Below are 18,504 nucleotides of genomic sequence, written 5' to 3'. Positions count from 1 at the left end.
TAACAGTATGCATAAGATACTGTTTATCTAGCTTTGACCAGGCCTATCACTAATGATCTAAAATACCGACCCAGTTCTAGTCTATGCTCCCTGTGAATAAATATTGTGTGATAACTTCTAATGACAAGATCACATACCATTTTCCTATGGGAATTATTTTATTTAGTGCCAAACATAAACAGCTCTCACTCAGGATGTTTTCGATTTTTGGAACGTCTCTATTAGAAATTGCTTAGGATGACATCTTATTGACATCTATATAGATGAAAAGCCAGCCACAGACTTGACTAGCTCTTGGAGGCTGCTGGACATTATCACTGAAAGCCAGGAAAGGAAGCTGCAGGGTTAGAAACTGCCAATGCCTACATATACAGTCCTAGAGAGTGAGATCAGTCTTCACATCAATGAGTCACAATTGCAGGACTTGGTCTGAAAAGTCCCTCAGCCTTGTTCAGATCAAACCTACCATCTGTAATTGTTCACAGCATTCGTCTGACCCAGCATGGAGGTCTGTTGTCTGTGACCAGGACGAGCAAGAGAGGACCCTGCACATACCTCCACTCAACAGCTCCCATTTTGATACAGACATAAGAAGTGCTACGCTAAATTTATTACCATGCGTTCATAAGGATCATCTGTTTCAGCAGCCTTGTCCAAAAGTTCACTGTATTCCAGCTCTTCACAAAGATGTTGCAAGGTATTCAGAGGTTCATTTAGCTCAACTGGCATGGATACTTTGGAAAGATCTTTGCCAATGTTATTTCTCAAAATATTCCACAGATTGATGTTACTGGTGTCAGGGCTGGGAGCTGGGAGACAAGTTCTCCTTCCATTCCTGAATGCGCCTCCTGTTAGCTCACCATTAAGAACTGGGAAGGGGAAAAAACTATTACCATAAGAAAGCACCAGATTAAAAAACAACAGACTTATCCATTGAACCAAATCACCACCAGAACAAGCAAGCCCAACTTCATAATTTCAGCTGAGTCTTGTATAGACATGCAGTAAATCTGGTACATGAACCTAACCAACATAATTTCCTGAAGTTTAAAACATAGCAGTATACTTTGCCGAGAAATGTTGTCTGCAACGCTGGTGTTGTCCTCAGATATATTATCACTCACATCACTGATATAAGATTCATCATCAGAAGCCTAAAACATAAATAAAATATCAGTTAAGCCAAATACATATAAAATACACCGACAAATTAAACAAGAATAATTAATTGAAACACAAATATTCAAAGAAATCATCTCTACCCAATTAGAGTTGTTAACTAAATCAACCGGATGTTTCAATCAGTCCATACTGATGATGCACTAAAAATGTCAAAACAAATGCTATGCTCTCCTTATGCTTCTGAAGTCCTTATTATGAAGGCAATACAGACATTAAATTTGCAAAAGGGTGACTTCAAATGAGATCAGAGATGAAGAAAAAATTGGTAACGTAACACACTGGGGATGGGAGGTGAGAAAAGAGTGTCAGATTTGTGCTCTTTATAAAGAACCAAACCATAAAACGCAGCTTGTGTTTCAGTAAAAAATGATATAAACATCAACCTATCATTTTGCAAAACAAGTAGTACATCAGCGTTAAGACTATTTTTAACTTTTTTAAATAAAAAGTTTTTTTTTTCAGAAATATTTCTTTCAAAATATTTTACAGTATTTACTTATCATAACACCTATACCATTTGGGGATGATATTGTAAAGTTTCCATTCTGTTTATACCATACAAAACATCGATTCTCCATGCTGATACATAGAATCGAGACTATTGAGACATGTACTTTACATCTGACAGAGCAATAAGATAAGGAACTATTTTATTCTTTAGATGAACAGGTCTAGCTGTGGTTGTGCCAACTCGTGGCACATGAGCAATCCTTGTCAAAAAGAAAACATGGTGGCACACTCTTATTTCCTCTTACAAAAGAGTTGTGTTAGCCCACAGCACTACTGTGGCTTTATTAAAAGGTATTTTAAAAAATAAATTGATTTTATAAATTAAGAACTTATTCAGGATAGCACAGGAAAGCTCTGGACAACAACATGATTCAGGAGCCTGAACTGTATCTGACTTCTTCAACTTTGTGCTTGGGTGAGCCAATTTTTTAGACTTTTGTCTACTTCTTTGATTACAAAGAATAACTTTGTATGTATACTAGAAGTTGGGGTTTTTTTAAAAGTATATTTTAAAATCTAAATTAGTTGACTGCATAGTCAGACAAAATTGCTCCTGCCTATGTCATCACGTAAGGATGCGATACATCCAGCAAGGATGTGTACTGAATGTAAGCTACTGATAAAAGCAACTTTCAACTCAGTTTTACACTTCAGGGAACTTCTGCATCCCATCACAAGGGAGTCTCAGGTTCATTTACCTACACCTTACGCATTTGGATACTTTTTTATTCTAATTAGCATTATAAGAAAAAAAATCATTCACTACTGGTAGCAATACCTAAATCTTTACAATAGCAAAGCTGCAGCACGCTGTCATAGCCTACCTCATTTTCTGATGAGCTGGCAGATAGAAGCACTTCCTGTGCATCGAAGAACTCTGAAACGGATTCAGACATAGAGAGCCTGCTCTCATTAGAAACTTGCTGAGACAGTGGCAAACTGACATGGATTTGTTCACCAGTCTGTAAAAAAAGCACAGAAAAATGAGAGTATTATTTCTAATATAATAGAAATATGTATAAAAGGGGTAAATCACTGAATAATTTTTCTATGCCAAATATAAGCACAGAGAGTAAAGACTGCACTTCAGTAGGGCTTTGCGTGTACCTAACAGATGAGCTTTTGACAATTACAAAATACAGTGCATTTTGAGCAGTGAGATACACGTCTTCATTTAAGGCCTGCTCAGCATCAACTGCTAAATTTTAGCACCATGAATCTAGCACGAAACACATCTAGTTCTGTATCAAGAGGAATGATTTTGTGGACAATAGCTGTATTGCATCAGGCAAGTTCAACCACGAAATTCAGATGAAAAGACACCTGGTCAAAACAAATTACATCACTGGGAGCTAGCTTTAATACAACCAAAACTCAAATATAAAACTTTATAAGGTCAGGGAGTTATAATTTACTTTCAAAATAAATGCGCTTGTGAACCAGTTTAGTAACAAATGTTTGAAATGCTTGAATAGTCAGGAGAACAGCTATAATATATATTCATGTGCTTTTATTCCATGTTTGTTCTCCAAAACCCATTTGAATTATTGCATTAACACTGACTCAATACTACTAAAGGGAATGAACTCTCTGTGGTTTATTATAAAGAGAATTTAACAGCAAAGGCAAGGGTTCAAAATTGTGTTGTGTGTGTATCAGTAGGGGGGCAAGCTAATTTAAAGAGTGGAACGTATCTTCTTCCTCTTCCCGCCATTGGCGGGAAGAACACCAGGTTTCAACTTGTTACCCTACAGGCTATCACTTTAAGAAGGGGGGAAAAAACCCTAAGATTCTCTCCCTGTACCATTCCACCAAAGGAGCTGCTGCTGTGGATGGAAACAGACTTCTGACTTAATCCCTTAATTTATACAGCATATTGCTTCCACGGGATAATAATACAGATGAAACTACTGAAGCCCTTCTAAACACAGTTAACTCTTCAGATTGCAACTCCATCCCCATTAATCCTACTACAGAAGTCCTGCAAATGGTTTTGCTGACATCTTAATCCTCCAGAATTATTCTATATAGTTGCCTCAAAGTGCACTAACAACAACAAAAAAAAACCATACACAAGCCAAGAGGTCAAAAACCATTCCTTTTTCACTGGGGCTTATAAGCTTGTAGATGGTTTATGATGTTTGGTGAGATATACTAGAAACAGAAGCTGATTTCACTGTTATCTTTACAGGAAGTGAAAAAAATTTTAAGTTTTTGTATAAGCTAGAGCGGCTTGGAAACATACACTTGCCCCTACATGAAAAAGATGCTCACTCAGGCATTATCTACATGCTGCAAAATTATATATATAAAGAAATCAGGAGGAGAAGCAAATGAGAGATCTGGGAACCTCTCTGAAAAACTGTTTTGGTCAGATGCACTTGTACCAAGATAATGAGGTACATATGAAAAAGAAACAGCTAACCAACAAAAAATAGAAAATAGAAGAGATGGTCATTGCTCAGAACTTCACTGCAGATTGCTGTGCTGTGGCACCGCTTCCCCTCTATCTTCTGTTGCTAGTTTCCAACATGGTGGACTCTTGGAAAAATTGTTTAGACATTTTCAAAAAGCAAATAAACAAAAGTAACTGGAAACATACTTACACATTCCTTTCTTATTGGATGAAATAATTAGGAGACAAGAGTATGTTAATTGAAATGGCACATGCATAGAAAAAAATGGAAATGACAAATGAAAAAAATATTTTGGTAAAATGCAAGCAGAATGGTTGCCAAAATCCGCACACTAATTGTAACATATTACGGCTCACAAATTCAGATTTGTCCTTCTCATGAGGGAAGCTGACTTGTTATTAACACAAATGTTCGGTAATCTGTTGACTGAGGAAAGCAAAACAAGAAAGACTAGATGTTGCAAACAGATTAGCATAGTGCTTGGTTCATAGACAGAACCTTTTGATTTCAGCAGTGCCACTCAAGATATTAAACATCAGGCCCTTCAAGCAGTTGCAGGATCAGGCCATTAAATACTAAACTGTTCTGTTGATTCGGCAAGAAACAAAGATACAGAATTGGTTAGCTATTGTGTGTTACATTCAAATACAGTAAAACCTCACTAATTCCCACAGCCAACAAGTAGTCTTCCAAAACTGGAGTCCTTCTCTGTTTCTCTGCAGAGACCAAACTGAGATCTTTCGTGACATCTAACATATGCAAAATAAAAGACATAAGTTTTATTTTATGTAGGGAAAATATAATCTGACTTCTTCTGTAAGTGAACACTTGCCAATCTGAAAAATTCTGTAATTTTCCAGGTGTGTTTCAGCTATTAGTGAGAATTAGCAAGGTTTGATTGTACTCTAAATCCATTAAAGGCCAAAGTCTTACCTCATCAGGACTAGGGATAATATTTACACTGACAACCTGATCACAAATAACAGATTCTGAATGTATTCTGTTCAAGCGACTCCTTAGTTCAGCATTCTGGTTGAGAGCCTTAAAATAAAAATTGCACATTTCATTTAAAATTAAAAAGTAAGCGTTAAACAGGAAAAAAAAAAAAGAAAAATAAAAAAGTAGCTTCTTCCCAATAATTTCATAAGAAATCACAGAACCTCCTTTCCTCCATTTTTAGAGAGATACCTATTTTGCGATCTCTCTAACATGATTTCATCTTTTGATTGGCTTGCCTTTAGTGATTTTCAGGAGGCAGCGGGGACAGATATTCTCCCACAACATTAAAGTGGCGTTCTACCTCAATTCTTCAGATAGCTCTTTAGCAGGTATACTGGTGGGTAATGTACATTATGGAAGTGGGGAGTGAATGCAGGAAGAATGAAACTGCAGAACAAAAAATGGGAACTACCTGCAAAACACCCAAAGAGACAATTCTTGGTTTCTACTATACAGCCCTTTCTGAACTAAGGTTATCAGCACTTAGAGTCTGCAAAAAGAAACTGCTTCCTTTCCAGCAAAAACAACATAATTGCTAGTATCACTGGGTGTTTGCCCGTTCATATCACTTTGATATATTTACATGTGCGTACTCATCTCAAACTGCTGATCTATTAAAGTGTCACAAATATCAACAGAATTCAAGTGATGACGTATCTGCTGATTTTTCTCCTTTTTTAAAGCTCGACCTAGATTATAAATTTGGGTGCGTATATACATATTGTCTGTTATCTAGAAAGACTCGTGCAAGAATGTTACATACCTAGAACATGAACTGACTTAACCCTAATATATCCCCAGCACTGAGGATTATCGAAAAGAACAACAGACAAACATACTGCTTTAGCAGAAAATTACTTATAACGGAGTAAGAATCTTCTTCTGTCTCTCCCTAGTGAAGACTCAGGAATAGATTGCATGAATGTACTGAAACAAAGTAGGATGAAAGTAAAATAGGTTAGCTTAAACCAACACTAGACAGCTTAAATTACCCCATTTTGCTTTGTTTTGAAATGGTCTGGGCATGTTCACAGTTGCCACCTACCACAAAGGGAAGGTGATGACTAACAGCAGCCTGGCAATAGCTTCTGAAACTGCTCAAACCTGGTCATGAGACTGGTCAAACCCAGCCACCTGACTAAGGTCAAATTGCCATTTATTCCCCATTGAGACTACGAATTATTGTGTGACAGTGACTTCTCGACTGACACTGGAGGCCAGGAACAAGAAGAAAACACCTATTTCATAGAAGTTGCTAATAAGTCTCCACAGGTCTTAGTTAAATTTGTATCAGTAACCAGAAATAGTTACCCTTATCTCTCGTCCTTCACCTTTGTGACAACACAGAGTAATCACTCTGCATAACATGATATGGAACTGTGTTTATAGAAACATTGTGCATCAATCTTAATCTCATAGCAAAAACCTCTGACCCAATAACAATAACCCCGTGTGAAATTATATACGCATTTGGGTGAAGTTCTCTTTGCCTTTGCTCACATTTCTTGCAGGTGCAGTACTCCACACCAATCCATTCTTCAAAGTAAAAGCTTTTACGTTTCCTTGACAATGAATTAAAAAAATCTGAGTTATTTTTGCACCCTAAGGACTTACTGTCGCTTTACTACTTCTTCCCCACTAAAGCCAATGATAATTTTTATTTTTGGCCTAAGTGGGAGAGATGCTGGACAGTAACAGGTGTGTATCTAAAAATCCAATTTACCCATTATTAACCTGTAACCTATGATTCCTTTTGCAGTTAAAGACATGGACATATAAACCAAAACTGAAAATACACAGTCAAAATTTAAAACTTAATTAAGAAAACAAGAATATCTCCCTGGCTGTGCTGGAAACAGCTACAGGAAAGATATCCAGCATTTGTATGAGAACATTTGATCCTTTTTCTTTACTTTGGAAAACCATAACAGATACATGCTTACACAAATTATATCCTTCACCTCCACATACACAGAGGTTAGACCCATGTTAGAACATACGTCGTAGTTCTGGTCAAGAACTTGGCTTTTTCTTGGCTCCTTCTACCTCAGGAAATGGCCAAAATACAAAAGAAATGGTGCATCTGGCAAGCTAGATGTGCTTGAAATCAAATCAAGAACATACCTGAGAGAGGGACTGTCTGAGATGTGCTATTTGAGCATTGTGGCCTGTAAGGTCCTGTTCTGAAACAATCTGCTTAAGCTTCTCCTTCTCTATAGCTATGCTGTTAAAGGCAGACTTCAAAAGAGAATGCACTAAGCAAAAAAAAAAAAAAAAAAAAAAAGAAAAAAAGAAAACAAGTGTTCTCTCAGCTACAGAACTGCACATTGACATCTATTACAACATTTCAGCAATAAAGACAGAGAATGAGATTTCCATCCCACAATTATGGAAATTTTGAAACAAGGATCTGAACTTCAAGTAATCCATGCCAAATTAAGTACAAACACTTACAGCTTGAGGCTGTAATATGCGTCCTGTATGTTCACACATATGTCATCTGAGCATATTCTTGGTGCTGAACGTACAGAAAGGTGCATATTTGGAAAACCTATGTCCGATTTGTGTTCTTTTCTGTCTAGTTTTTTCTTTTTTTTCAGAGTAACAAAAAATAAATTCTGCTAAGACAATATTGCACTAATAAGAGGATTACTTGGCCTTTCAACATTTTTTTTAAGATATCAGTCTCACATTTTTTTCTATGTTTGTTATATAACAGATAGCAAACTGATAACAAACCCTTTTAAAAATACTATTTTTCAGACTGTAGGACCATTCATTTATTGGCAATAAAATTGCATTTCTAAAGTGTGTTCTAGGAATAAGCTCTTCTTCTGTTGTTTCCACTAACACAGAAAACATTGCACAAAAATGAATTGTACAGCATTACATGTAGCAGTGACATCCTGATTAATCTTTGGGGAGAAATAAAGCATTTTATTGAGAAACAAAATATCTTCAAATTCAGTCACGTATTTACAAGATGCAGAAAGTAGTTCAGAAGACTTCTTTAAAAATCTCTTACCAGACAGAGTTTACCTATCTCTATATTCATGACATCCATGCAAAACTATAAGAAGGATAATACATGTTGTCTTTACATAAGCCCCCTGACCAGCTAAAAATTCTCACACAATATAATCTAATGCCGGTGAGTACCCTGGCCATAACTAAGTAAAGGCAATAAGGAAGCACAATAGAGAAGCACAATGAAGGAAAGGCTTGACATTTCCCATTACCTTTTTGTGCCATCAGGCAGAATTCTTCTTGAAGCTTTATGTACTCAGTAGAGCACTCCAGAGGGTCCGTTACATGGCTTGGCGGAGTCTGAAACTCAATGTCTGCACAAAGGTTGGGATTGGATGAATGCAGTCGAACGGGTGACATTGTAGCACTGAAAGGGACCTACAGTGGAAAACAGTGAAGAAATGTTGTATAAGGTGCAGCCAACCTTCTGACTCCTGTTGAAGCAAAATACACGTTTCTTCTGAAAACAAAAGACTTAGTTCACAACGTGAAGAACATAGTAAAAGTGAACATGTAACTTTTTACTCTCCTAAATCTCAGCACAGCTGACACAGAATTCTCTTGAAATTTTTTCACTGAAACAGACAAAAGGAGTCCTAAATACATAGCTAACACCTAACGATGGAGTATTTCAATTATTAACATTTATTTAAATGTTACTGCTTAAAAGATGACTGGAAAATTGAACCATGACACATTCTATTTTAGACATTGAAAGTACACGTAGTATGACTCTGTTATTACAATACCAACATTTAAAGCATGCAAGTTCCTCCACAGGTCTAGAAATAGGATATAATATTATCAAATATATCACTGAAGTTTTTCAAAACTACTGGCAAATCTTAAGTTGAAACTCACTGTACTGACAACTATGAAGAGGGGAAAAAGCATATAGTCTTTCTATATTCTTTCTAACTAAACAAATAAACAACAACAACAAAAAAATCAAAACTCCACCTGATTTTCATTTAAAGTACATGAACCATAAATAAATGCAAAGAGATGTGGTTTAGTAAGATGGAGTAAGAATTTAGTTTATTATCACTTCTCTTTCTCCTTCTATACTTTTCAGGTAGAGTATTAAAATATATATATGCAAATCTTTGTAAGTTTATATCTTTGTAAGATACACATGTATCATGTACTGAACAGTTACCTATGTACTATATATGCAGTGTATGACTACCACTGTTATGTACGTGGGGTGTGTGCGAGCATATGTTGTATTTTATTTTAATTTTACCATTTACAGACATTTGCATAAAAATCAGGCCAATAACCCAACTTTCAAATTTAAATGCAAAGGAAAGGCATGCAGAACTACACTTTGTTACTTAAATATTAAGCACCATTGAAAAAATTGAACACATTAAATCTAACTTATTTCATTATATTGATCAAATGTATAAATTAAGAATTTCCACACTGCAGCCCAATGTAATTATTCAAATATGAAAAATGGGCCAAAATAGAAAATGCATCTTCTGAGGCATGATAAAGAGCAGCAGATAACATAAAAAGTCATATTACTAAGAATTTTTATCAACAAGTAAGTTCTATACTACAATAAGTATTTGAAATTGGTACCCTGTTATTTGATTAGATCAGGGAATGGTTTTATCAATCCCTTCCTTACAAGTTGTCATCAATGTAAGTTTTAGGTTTCTGATTCCCCAATGAAACTCTCAAAATCCTGTTGGACCTATTCATCATGTATTATTCCACTCATGAGCATATTCTGTAAAATACCATTTTTCACCCTGTTCCTCCTCAATTTCCATATATATATATAGCACATTAATAGCTCTATGGCACCTGTCCAGCATGAATTTTATTCTCTTCTCTGATGTATTTTGATTTCCAGCTATATGAACGAAGTAGGTATTTTGTATTGGAACTCATTTTAGCCTGATATCAAGACGACTTCATTAACAGGAGATGTAGAATAAATTCCTTCCATTTGTACTGGATATATACCCCATTATCTTCTTTGAGAGTGCCAGACTGCCTCTGTCAACAGCCCAACAAAACTAGGTTAATTGACTAATGTGACTAAATGTAGGTTAATTTCAAGTTTCCTTTACAAAACCTTTTCACTTCTTAAATCAGGCAGCGTGTGCCCAGAACTTTCTGACCGGGAGCACTGCAAAGGTTCAATTACTCCAGGTGCTCCAGGAGGGCAGAGTAGGTGGCTGCATGATAGCTGTGTGCACGGGGAGCACATACCCAGCCCTCAACCCCATCCATAAGGCAGAAAAGAAGGCTGATCTGGTTATAATGCAGGAGCTTGAGGGACAATCCTTGCAGCCCCATGTGCCCGTGGGGATGAGGCAGCTTGCCCCAGCCCCACACAGACTGGCAGAGCTGCAGGCAGGCTGCCCAGATGTAGAGGGGGGCTCTTTAGTCACTTTCGGATGAATCTAACTGAAGATACCTGCTTTAGATCCACCATTTCTGCTTCATACATCAGCTGGCTAGGCTGATAAGCAATGTTGCTGCAGTGAGGTTTATTGGAAAAATAACATTTTAAAGTATGTCCTAGAAACAGCATTTACATGTCCTACAAATACTGTCACACTGCTTGCCAGAAATACACATTCACATGACAGAGACAAGTATCTGCTTTGCTGTCTGCTTTAAATACAAGAACCAAAAATACTGAACTGTTGACTGACATGAACCCTCCTCATATGCATCTTCTAGAAAAAAGTTTCCAAGCTACTTTCCACAACAGATGAAAAAATCCACACTGAACAAACTCTTTCGTTCCCTTGAATACGCAGCAGCCCAAGAAACACTTCCAACGTACTTCCCCTTTTTTCCTTTCATTGCTGTGATTTCTCTCTATACCTATGGTGTCTTGATCCTGACTTTATTACCCGTTCTTTTTTTTGTTGTTTTGTTGTTGTTTTGCAGGGTTTTTAAAAAAATTATTTAGCTTCTTGATGCACCACTCTGGTTTCCTCCATACACACACTCTGCTAGACATGAGCTCAGATGTACCTTGCCCTGACTTTCTACTTTATGCCAGGGGCATAATACCCACTCCTCCAGCACCTTCTTTAGAATTACATGTTCATGTAGGAACAGACTGTTCCTGGTAGAGTGGGTTGTAGGGAAAATCTCCTCTTTCCGCTGTGCGTTTAAGTGATGTAATTCTGTATCCCTCAGTCTATACACACAGCTTCACTGTCTGGGAGAGACAAGCACTTTGCTACATCAGCAAGGAAGAACAGGCCATTGCCACAACCACAACAGCTGCAGTCATTTTGGTGCCTTTAGTTTTCCTTCCTCCTATGCTTTTTCCAGCTCCTCCAAGACCTCCCTCAACAGGTCCTCACTTCAGCTGCAGGTAACAACTTAGTGACTCCCTAGGCTCCTACTGCCTTGCAATCTAAGTCCAGCTATCTTTGCTCCACTTAAGTACTCCTTGGTACAGCTCTTGCCAATGCTGTTTAACCACTGCTAAACCTACTGGTTAGAACCTCTCACTGACACAGCTCAGCATGTAAACTTGAGAAGTGGGTTGATTTCTCTACTAGGCAGGCAAACCAATGAGGTTGGAGTACAATCAATTATTGAGCACAGCATTCAGCATCAACTGATTATGGGGGATTAAATTTAGATGAGTTAATTTGGGAACTGGAAAAACACTGATTTCTCTCATGCTTTTTAAGAGGGCCTGACAACAACAAGTTAACGGTGTGTTTTGTGGTTCAGGTAGCTGGAGCTCCAGGTACTCAGGCTTAAGCAGAAGCTATGTCTGATCTAGGGGACTTTGGCGATGGGCTGGAGCAGCAGACCCAGGAATACTTTAGCCTGGTGAAGACAGTTGCTGCTTGGGCTAGGTAAGGGGTGTGCATTTTAAGCTCACTTCAGTCTTTAGCTGCACCATCTTCCCTGTCCAGCTGTTGTAGTAGTCAGTTGATGGATTGGTACTAATGTCTGTATTGTGCATTCCTAATAAGTGCTTTCCTGATAAAGCAGCAGCTCAAGATATCCTTTTGATGCTAATCTGATTTCACAAGCAGCACTTCCCCCTCCCAATTCCCAGCCCCTGGGTTGATTTCATAGCTCCAGATTTTGCATCAAAGGGTTAGAGAGACTTAAATACAGGCACCTGAGGTAGTAATATGACTTTTTGGGATTATGGAATGTAAACAGAAAGTGTCTCAAATGAAAAGGCTAACCTTATACTAAGAAAAAAAGTAAAAGAAAAAATGTCAGGAAATCTTATAATTCTGTGGCTGTTTGTAACAAATCTCCTTGGTTCTGCTGTCTTTCTATAGACTGTCATGTGAATCTTTTTAACAAAACTTGGTAATTTCTTTCCATTTTGCATAGTATATAGCACAGCATGTCAAAGATGTGTTCAAATAGTGCAGGGCCTGAGCCTAACCATCACTTGCACTTGAATAAAGGAGGAGGGACATGTACCACCTAAACAAGCTCAGACCCACATTAATGGAGTCCATCTGTGTTAGGCCTGACCACTTCTAAGAAACTCAGTTGAAAGTGGGTAGCATGGACACCTCCAAAAAGTGCAAGAAACATTTTCAGAAGTTTATTACACATTCAAGTTACACAGCTTCCCATCTTTAGAGCTATCCCTTGATTTTTAAATCCACTCACTGTTGTAGCCACTGCAGCTGCTAGTCTCTGCCGGCGTCGTGTTGTGCTGAACTGGCCCTTCGGTGCCGGCCCTTCCTGACAGTGAATGCAAGAAGAGAAGGAAGTAGAGAAAGAGAAGGGAAGGGGTGATGGGACACAGGAAGATGAAAGGTGATCAGAAAAGGGAGAGGGAGAGTCTTTAAGTGGATTTCAACTTTGTTAACTCTTATGGCCTACACATTTTGAGGACATATCACATGTTTTCAGTTGTGTATGCCAGAGACATAAAAAACACTAGATATGTCACTAAAAATATCTCCAGGTGAGTTGGACTGCAGTGCACTCACTAAGACTACCAAAAAAAAAAAAGTCTATTAGCATTGCCAGTCAGAGTCATAAGGCAGTTATGGAACAAGAAAACAAAAAGGATGCTATGGCATGGCAGAAAACACAAAACCCAAATTCCTTCTGGGGGTCACTTGACCATCTAGAAGATAAATTCTGAAAGAGATCACTTTGCATTAGTGGAAGTGCATGAACTGTGGCCATTGAAGGCACATGCATCTCAATGGTAAAACTTTTCAGTGTGTATGTTATAGTGAGCTTGCTTATGTTAACTTTCCTGTGCACAACTCTAGCGTTTCCATGACCATCCTTGAGCCTATTTGTTCATTTTGTCCACACACCACTTTTTTTTGAGTTCCAACTACTTCTCCCATATATTACTGAAGGATTGGCTTCCAAAGCAATGCAAAAACTCAGATAAAGCAGCACAAATGAAAACCATATTCCAACAACTACTTCCTTTTTTGCATGCCTAACCTGTGGCCTCATCCTGCTTAATTTCACTTTTATTAAGAAAATTCATCATGGTCCATTAAAGTCAAGCGAGTAATTGCCTAATGCAGAGGAGCTACACACCTATTGAAGTCTTTCTATTTAATGTCTAATCAAAATGGCATTATTCTGAAGCCATTTTAAGATTTTAGAAGACTAGAAGATTTTTAGAAGCCACCTCTCTGCTTTTAGAAAACAATTTTCAATCCCTTTACATTTTTCTTCACCTATACCTTCACCTATACCCATTTCAGTATTTTTAAATCTATATACATTTTTGCTTTTTCTGAGAGCATCCTGGGCACCATATAAATAACAATGGCATAGACTGGATACATGGACACCACGCTGAAGAATGGGATACTGTAGTTCTATTAGCTGAAGCGTCTTGCTCCTGCAACATTCCTGCTGATAGGGTTGCTGCATCTGAGAATGGCCATACCCTTCACCCTCTGGCTGACACTAGCAGCAGTGCTCCTGACAACGGAATGGTTGTCTAATGATCAGAGTACAAGATGACTTGCTTTGTAATATTTTATAAAATTCTCACATTAAAAAACATGTACACAACCTCTAATATATAGAGTACAAACTTTGTTAAAGCAGAGAACGCATCATATGCGTAATGTAAAGCTCTTTGTGCTCTGCAGAAGCATGTCTATCCTGTGAATAAGAGTTTCGAAGACTGTTCTTGTTTAACTAACAGGAACATATACAAATATATGTGTACAGAGAGGGAGGCATGCACAAATATACATGTAATCTGCAATATTATGAATGAAGGTATACATTATTAAAATGGGAACAACGAGCTCTGCAGAACCACACACTCCCCTCAATACAATAGAAAGCGAGTTCTTAATTGAATTATGATATAAAGAAATACTTATTTAAGGGAAAAGGTAATAAGCCAGTCTTTGGGACTGGTTTCATTTCTGAGCTGAAAGCCTCAGTGGAGCAAGATGACTTTTCAGGTTGCTCCATACTATATAGTTCTCTATTAAACTACTCCCCCCTGAAAAAAAAAAAAAAAAAAAAAAGAAAAAAAAAAAATCAGTCTTGGAACTTCACAACCCTAAGCTTTTGAAGGAAATTAAATCAATGTTTGTTCATTTTATTGCTTTTCAATAATTTTTTTCTTCTTTCAAAGATTTTTAGATTGTCATGAGAATAAGAAATTGCACATTTTATACAAAAGGAAAAAACCCCACAACTCTGTTTTTGTACAAAAGCATCATTTGTAAAATGAATGAATACAGGTCAACTAACCTGCTGTTGCAGGCCATTTACATAAGACTTTAATTAAGCTTTCTAAAAACAAAATAAACCTCCTTCATAAAAGCAATCTTTCTTCAGAGAAGCAGTCCATGTATTACTCTTAGGCAAAGGCCTGTAAATTAAGCTGTTAATACTAAACAATTTAGCAATACTAAACCCCCAAACCTGCAAACGTTTGCACACATGCTACGCTCAGTTTTACTTCAAGGAGTAACCCCACCCAAGTCACTGGGATTAGCTGTGTGAGCAAAGTTAACTGCATACAGAACTGGTATACTTAATTGGTAAATATGTATTTCTAAGAAACAAAACAAGCAGCTTTTCTTACAAGAAAAAGTATGTTATAAACACTTTATACACCTAGCATTCATACTGCAGAATGTGTCAGCAGGAATACAACAGAAGCTGTCTTATTAACAAAAAACTGGTAACAAGTACAATACAAAATCTGGGTGGGAGAATTCTCTCCTTGCATCTTACTCAGTGGATGCTGAGCTAGCAGAAGTTACACCCTTGTTTCCCATTACTCATGGACAAGACACCTATATATAGAGCTTCCTAATTTTTATACTTGCCAGAAGAATGGCTCTCAACGTCATACTATCAGAGGGTCTTTTGATCATAGCTAACAATTGCTCATTTTAAAATAAATAGGTGCAAGTACTTCAAATGGAGTTAACAGTGCAAATAGCTTAACATTAGTATGTTAGTATTAGCATTATCCCCTAAAACTAATGAGATGTATGCAGGCATCAGGAAAGGAAAAGGACAACAGATGTTTTCTTAGTACCAAATGTTAACCATTTAATAGCAAATCATGTGTAGGCACCATGAAGAAATGATCACAAATTAGACAAAGTGGTTCTCAGTAGTGGATGCCCTGATAAGCAGTTTACAGAGTTGGAGTGGTCTTGAAAAAATAACCTATAAGGAAGGCCAATGAAGCTAGAAGGAATGGCTAATGGAAGACCAAAATGGGACTGTAGACTTGAAAAGAATCTAGGCATAGGAAGAAATCCACATTTTAGGGGAATGGCAACATGAGCAAATTATGAATATCACAATGAGTCAGTGATGCCATCTTCCACACATCACAGCTTTAGACCATTCATGGGACAGGACAGCCCTTGGAAGAATAAACGTGTTGGGCCCATTGAACTAGGCAAGATAAGGGAGAAGCCAAAAAGGAGTCTTTGTCTTCCGTATAATTTAGAATAATTTTATTGTTTCTGTTTCACTGCAAATTAATTTATAAATCAGTCATCAATAACATAATGCTTTGCTCCAACAAAATAAGCTTTATATTGCCAGCATTAAGCCTGCCAAGAGTTAATGCTGACCCAGGTTGGGCAGAGTTCATTATCGACCCAGAAGTGACAGACCCACGTAGAGCAGCGCTATGCACACAAACTCTCTCAGGGAACCTGCAAGCTGACCTTATTTGAGAATTTCAGGAGCTGAGGCACGACTCCTGCCAAGGCACAAACAGCAGTTTAAAAGTCAGTTGCCAAAATGACGGAAGCCCAGACCACTGTCACTTTGGCAAAGCACAGACAACACAGGAACAGCTCGTAATTCCTCATGACCCACCCCAGATCATCATACATTGACTGCTTTCATCATTTTTTCATCATTTTTGTGGAGGGGAATTTCTGAGATCACTGTGGCATGAAAGAAGAACATGCAGGGTTGACTCTGTCTCTTCATAGGCACCAAGTACTTGCATCAATTTTCCTGATATTTTTATTTGCCTGTGTTATTCAGCAGCAGGGAAACACAGTGATCCTTCAAACGCAGGTAACAGGACATGACATCAATCACCAAAATAACTTTGTTAATAAACCTTTTAAATCCTAACAGATGCTTCATTGTTCAACCTATTGTCATTTATCTAGTATAACAGGTAGAAAGAAAAATCACCTACAGCAGTTGCAATAAGAAAGCTGACGCAACTACAATTTCTTCTTTCCTTAAGATTATTAATCTTAAATGAGTCACAGAAATCTCCTTACTGCGCCTCTAGGAGACATATTAAAGGCTTCAAAGTTTGCATGAATTTCAAGGAATTTAAATGGATCAAAAGTTGCTGACATTTATTTATTCTGTAGCAGACAGCACAGTGGTGATTGTTAGCTCCTGAAGTCAGTTGAATATAGCCTTCATTATCAGTTGCTCAATTATAAAAAAGATGAGGTTTTGGATTAGGCCTCAAAACACACAAGTACTTCTGACAAAACACAGTAAGGCACCCTGGATCTAGCAGTAATACAAGCATATTATTCTTATTTCTGTGCTTTTGCTTTTCAACTCTAAGGTAGGATGGGATAAATTCTTTCTTTCACATAATCTATTCTTTGGTTTATTCAGTTTGTTCCCATACAAGCAGGCTTGTGAAAATACTTCTCATTGGTAACATTTATAGTACAGGTCTTGACAAAGACAACTGGTGTGTTTAGTATTTCATCCATGTTTCCTGCTTTTAGCTTCATGTTGCCTGTTTAACTGCCCTTCTTGGCAAGTTTGAGATAAAGCATCAGTATCCCCATGTGCTGTATGCATATCGCCTTTATTGCATCTTAATTGACTAGTATTCGGATCCCGCTTCTATCCCTAGATGGCAATGTTTTCATATGAATGAAAGTAAAATCAATACTTTTCTCACTGTCTTCTCTAGGTTTTAAACAACAAACTGAGACTTAATTTACTTCATCAGGAACATAAGAGACAGTACATTGACTTCCTACTTCCAGCCAATATATCATTTCATGCTTAAAAGTTAATCTAAAAGTACAGTGAAAAGTAAAACATTGTGCATTCAGTACCTGAAGTTGAATTTTTGCATCTTTGCTGACACTTTTTGTTCTCCATCGTCTCGTGACCCTCTTGTCTTTCTTTGAAATATCTACACAGTTAGCCTACATTACACAAATAGTTAAAAGCGACAAAGTACTATTAAGTTGACACAAGCAACACAGACAGTACAGCAAGTTAGTAAAGAATTGTAGCATTAGACATCTACAAATTAGAAAGTAAGGAGAAGAATGCCACTGCCAGAGGCCACAACTACAGCAGTGACCAGCTGTAGCTATCCATACTCTTCTATAAACACATGGTATATTTAGCTCATTTGGCCAAACTGCTGGTATACTTTCTTCATGAGTGCACAACATTTAGGACCAGATCTTGAAATCCTCATGGATTTCTATTCCAGCACTACTCAGAGAAATGTAGAGTTCACCTCTTCATGAAATCAATGGTAAGTCTTGTCACCTCAATGGAACTAGACTTTCCAATACACCAACACCCCTGGGAGATTTGTGTACTCAAGGAGACTGAGTGAAAGAGGCAGAAAATATTTAGGATCTGCTGTTGCTTTCTTGTGGTCAAGAGGAAAACTCACCCTGAACTGAGCAATGGCCCAACCCTTGGGACCTTTGTACTACGCTCTCTCTTCTAGAGCACACAACTTCAGCTTTGAGGGTCTTTGGGTCTCCACTCCTTAAAAACTTAAAATATCTTACTCAGCACAACAAAAACTCCTTAAATGCAATTTCAATATATACATGCATTGCCATCATAACTGCTCTCAGTTTAGCTTTGCAAATCACTTAAATCACTTGATTCACCCTTTTTAACTCAA

The 18,504-nt window shown here is 37.5% G+C and overlaps 1 protein-coding gene across 9 annotated transcripts in view; it reads right to left on the bottom strand.

The window, feature by feature from the left end:
• Nucleotides 1-18,504, bottom strand: part of OSBPL6 (oxysterol binding protein like 6) — a 107,145-nt gene that overhangs the window by 12,812 nt on the left and 75,829 nt on the right. For 3 of the 9 annotated variants that reach the window (XM_075093590.1, XM_075093589.1, XM_075093594.1), the window contains exons 9-16: nt 17,687-17,779; nt 12,771-12,845; nt 8,348-8,513; nt 7,233-7,363; nt 5,043-5,150; nt 2,517-2,654; nt 1,067-1,154; nt 616-869 (exon numbers count right to left, since the gene is read on the bottom strand). In XM_075093590.1, coding sequence (XP_074949691.1) covers nt 616-869; nt 1,067-1,154; nt 2,517-2,654; nt 5,043-5,150; nt 7,233-7,363; nt 8,348-8,513; nt 12,771-12,845; nt 17,687-17,779 — 1,053 coding nt within the window. The remainder of the gene's footprint in view (nt 1-615; nt 870-1,066; nt 1,155-2,516; nt 2,655-5,042; nt 5,151-7,232; nt 7,364-8,347; nt 8,514-12,770; nt 12,846-17,686; nt 17,780-18,504) is intronic. The other 6 variants (XM_075093597.1, XM_075093598.1, XM_075093595.1 and 3 more) reach the window with 3 other exon arrangements.

Source organism: Phalacrocorax aristotelis, chromosome 5, assembly GCF_949628215.1.
Source record: "Phalacrocorax aristotelis chromosome 5, bGulAri2.1, whole genome shotgun sequence".
In the NCBI taxonomy this organism is placed as follows: Eukaryota; Metazoa; Chordata; class Aves; order Suliformes; family Phalacrocoracidae; genus Phalacrocorax; species Phalacrocorax aristotelis.
Note: the sequence above shows the minus strand (reverse complement) of the source record. Positions and strands in the feature narration are given on the sequence as shown.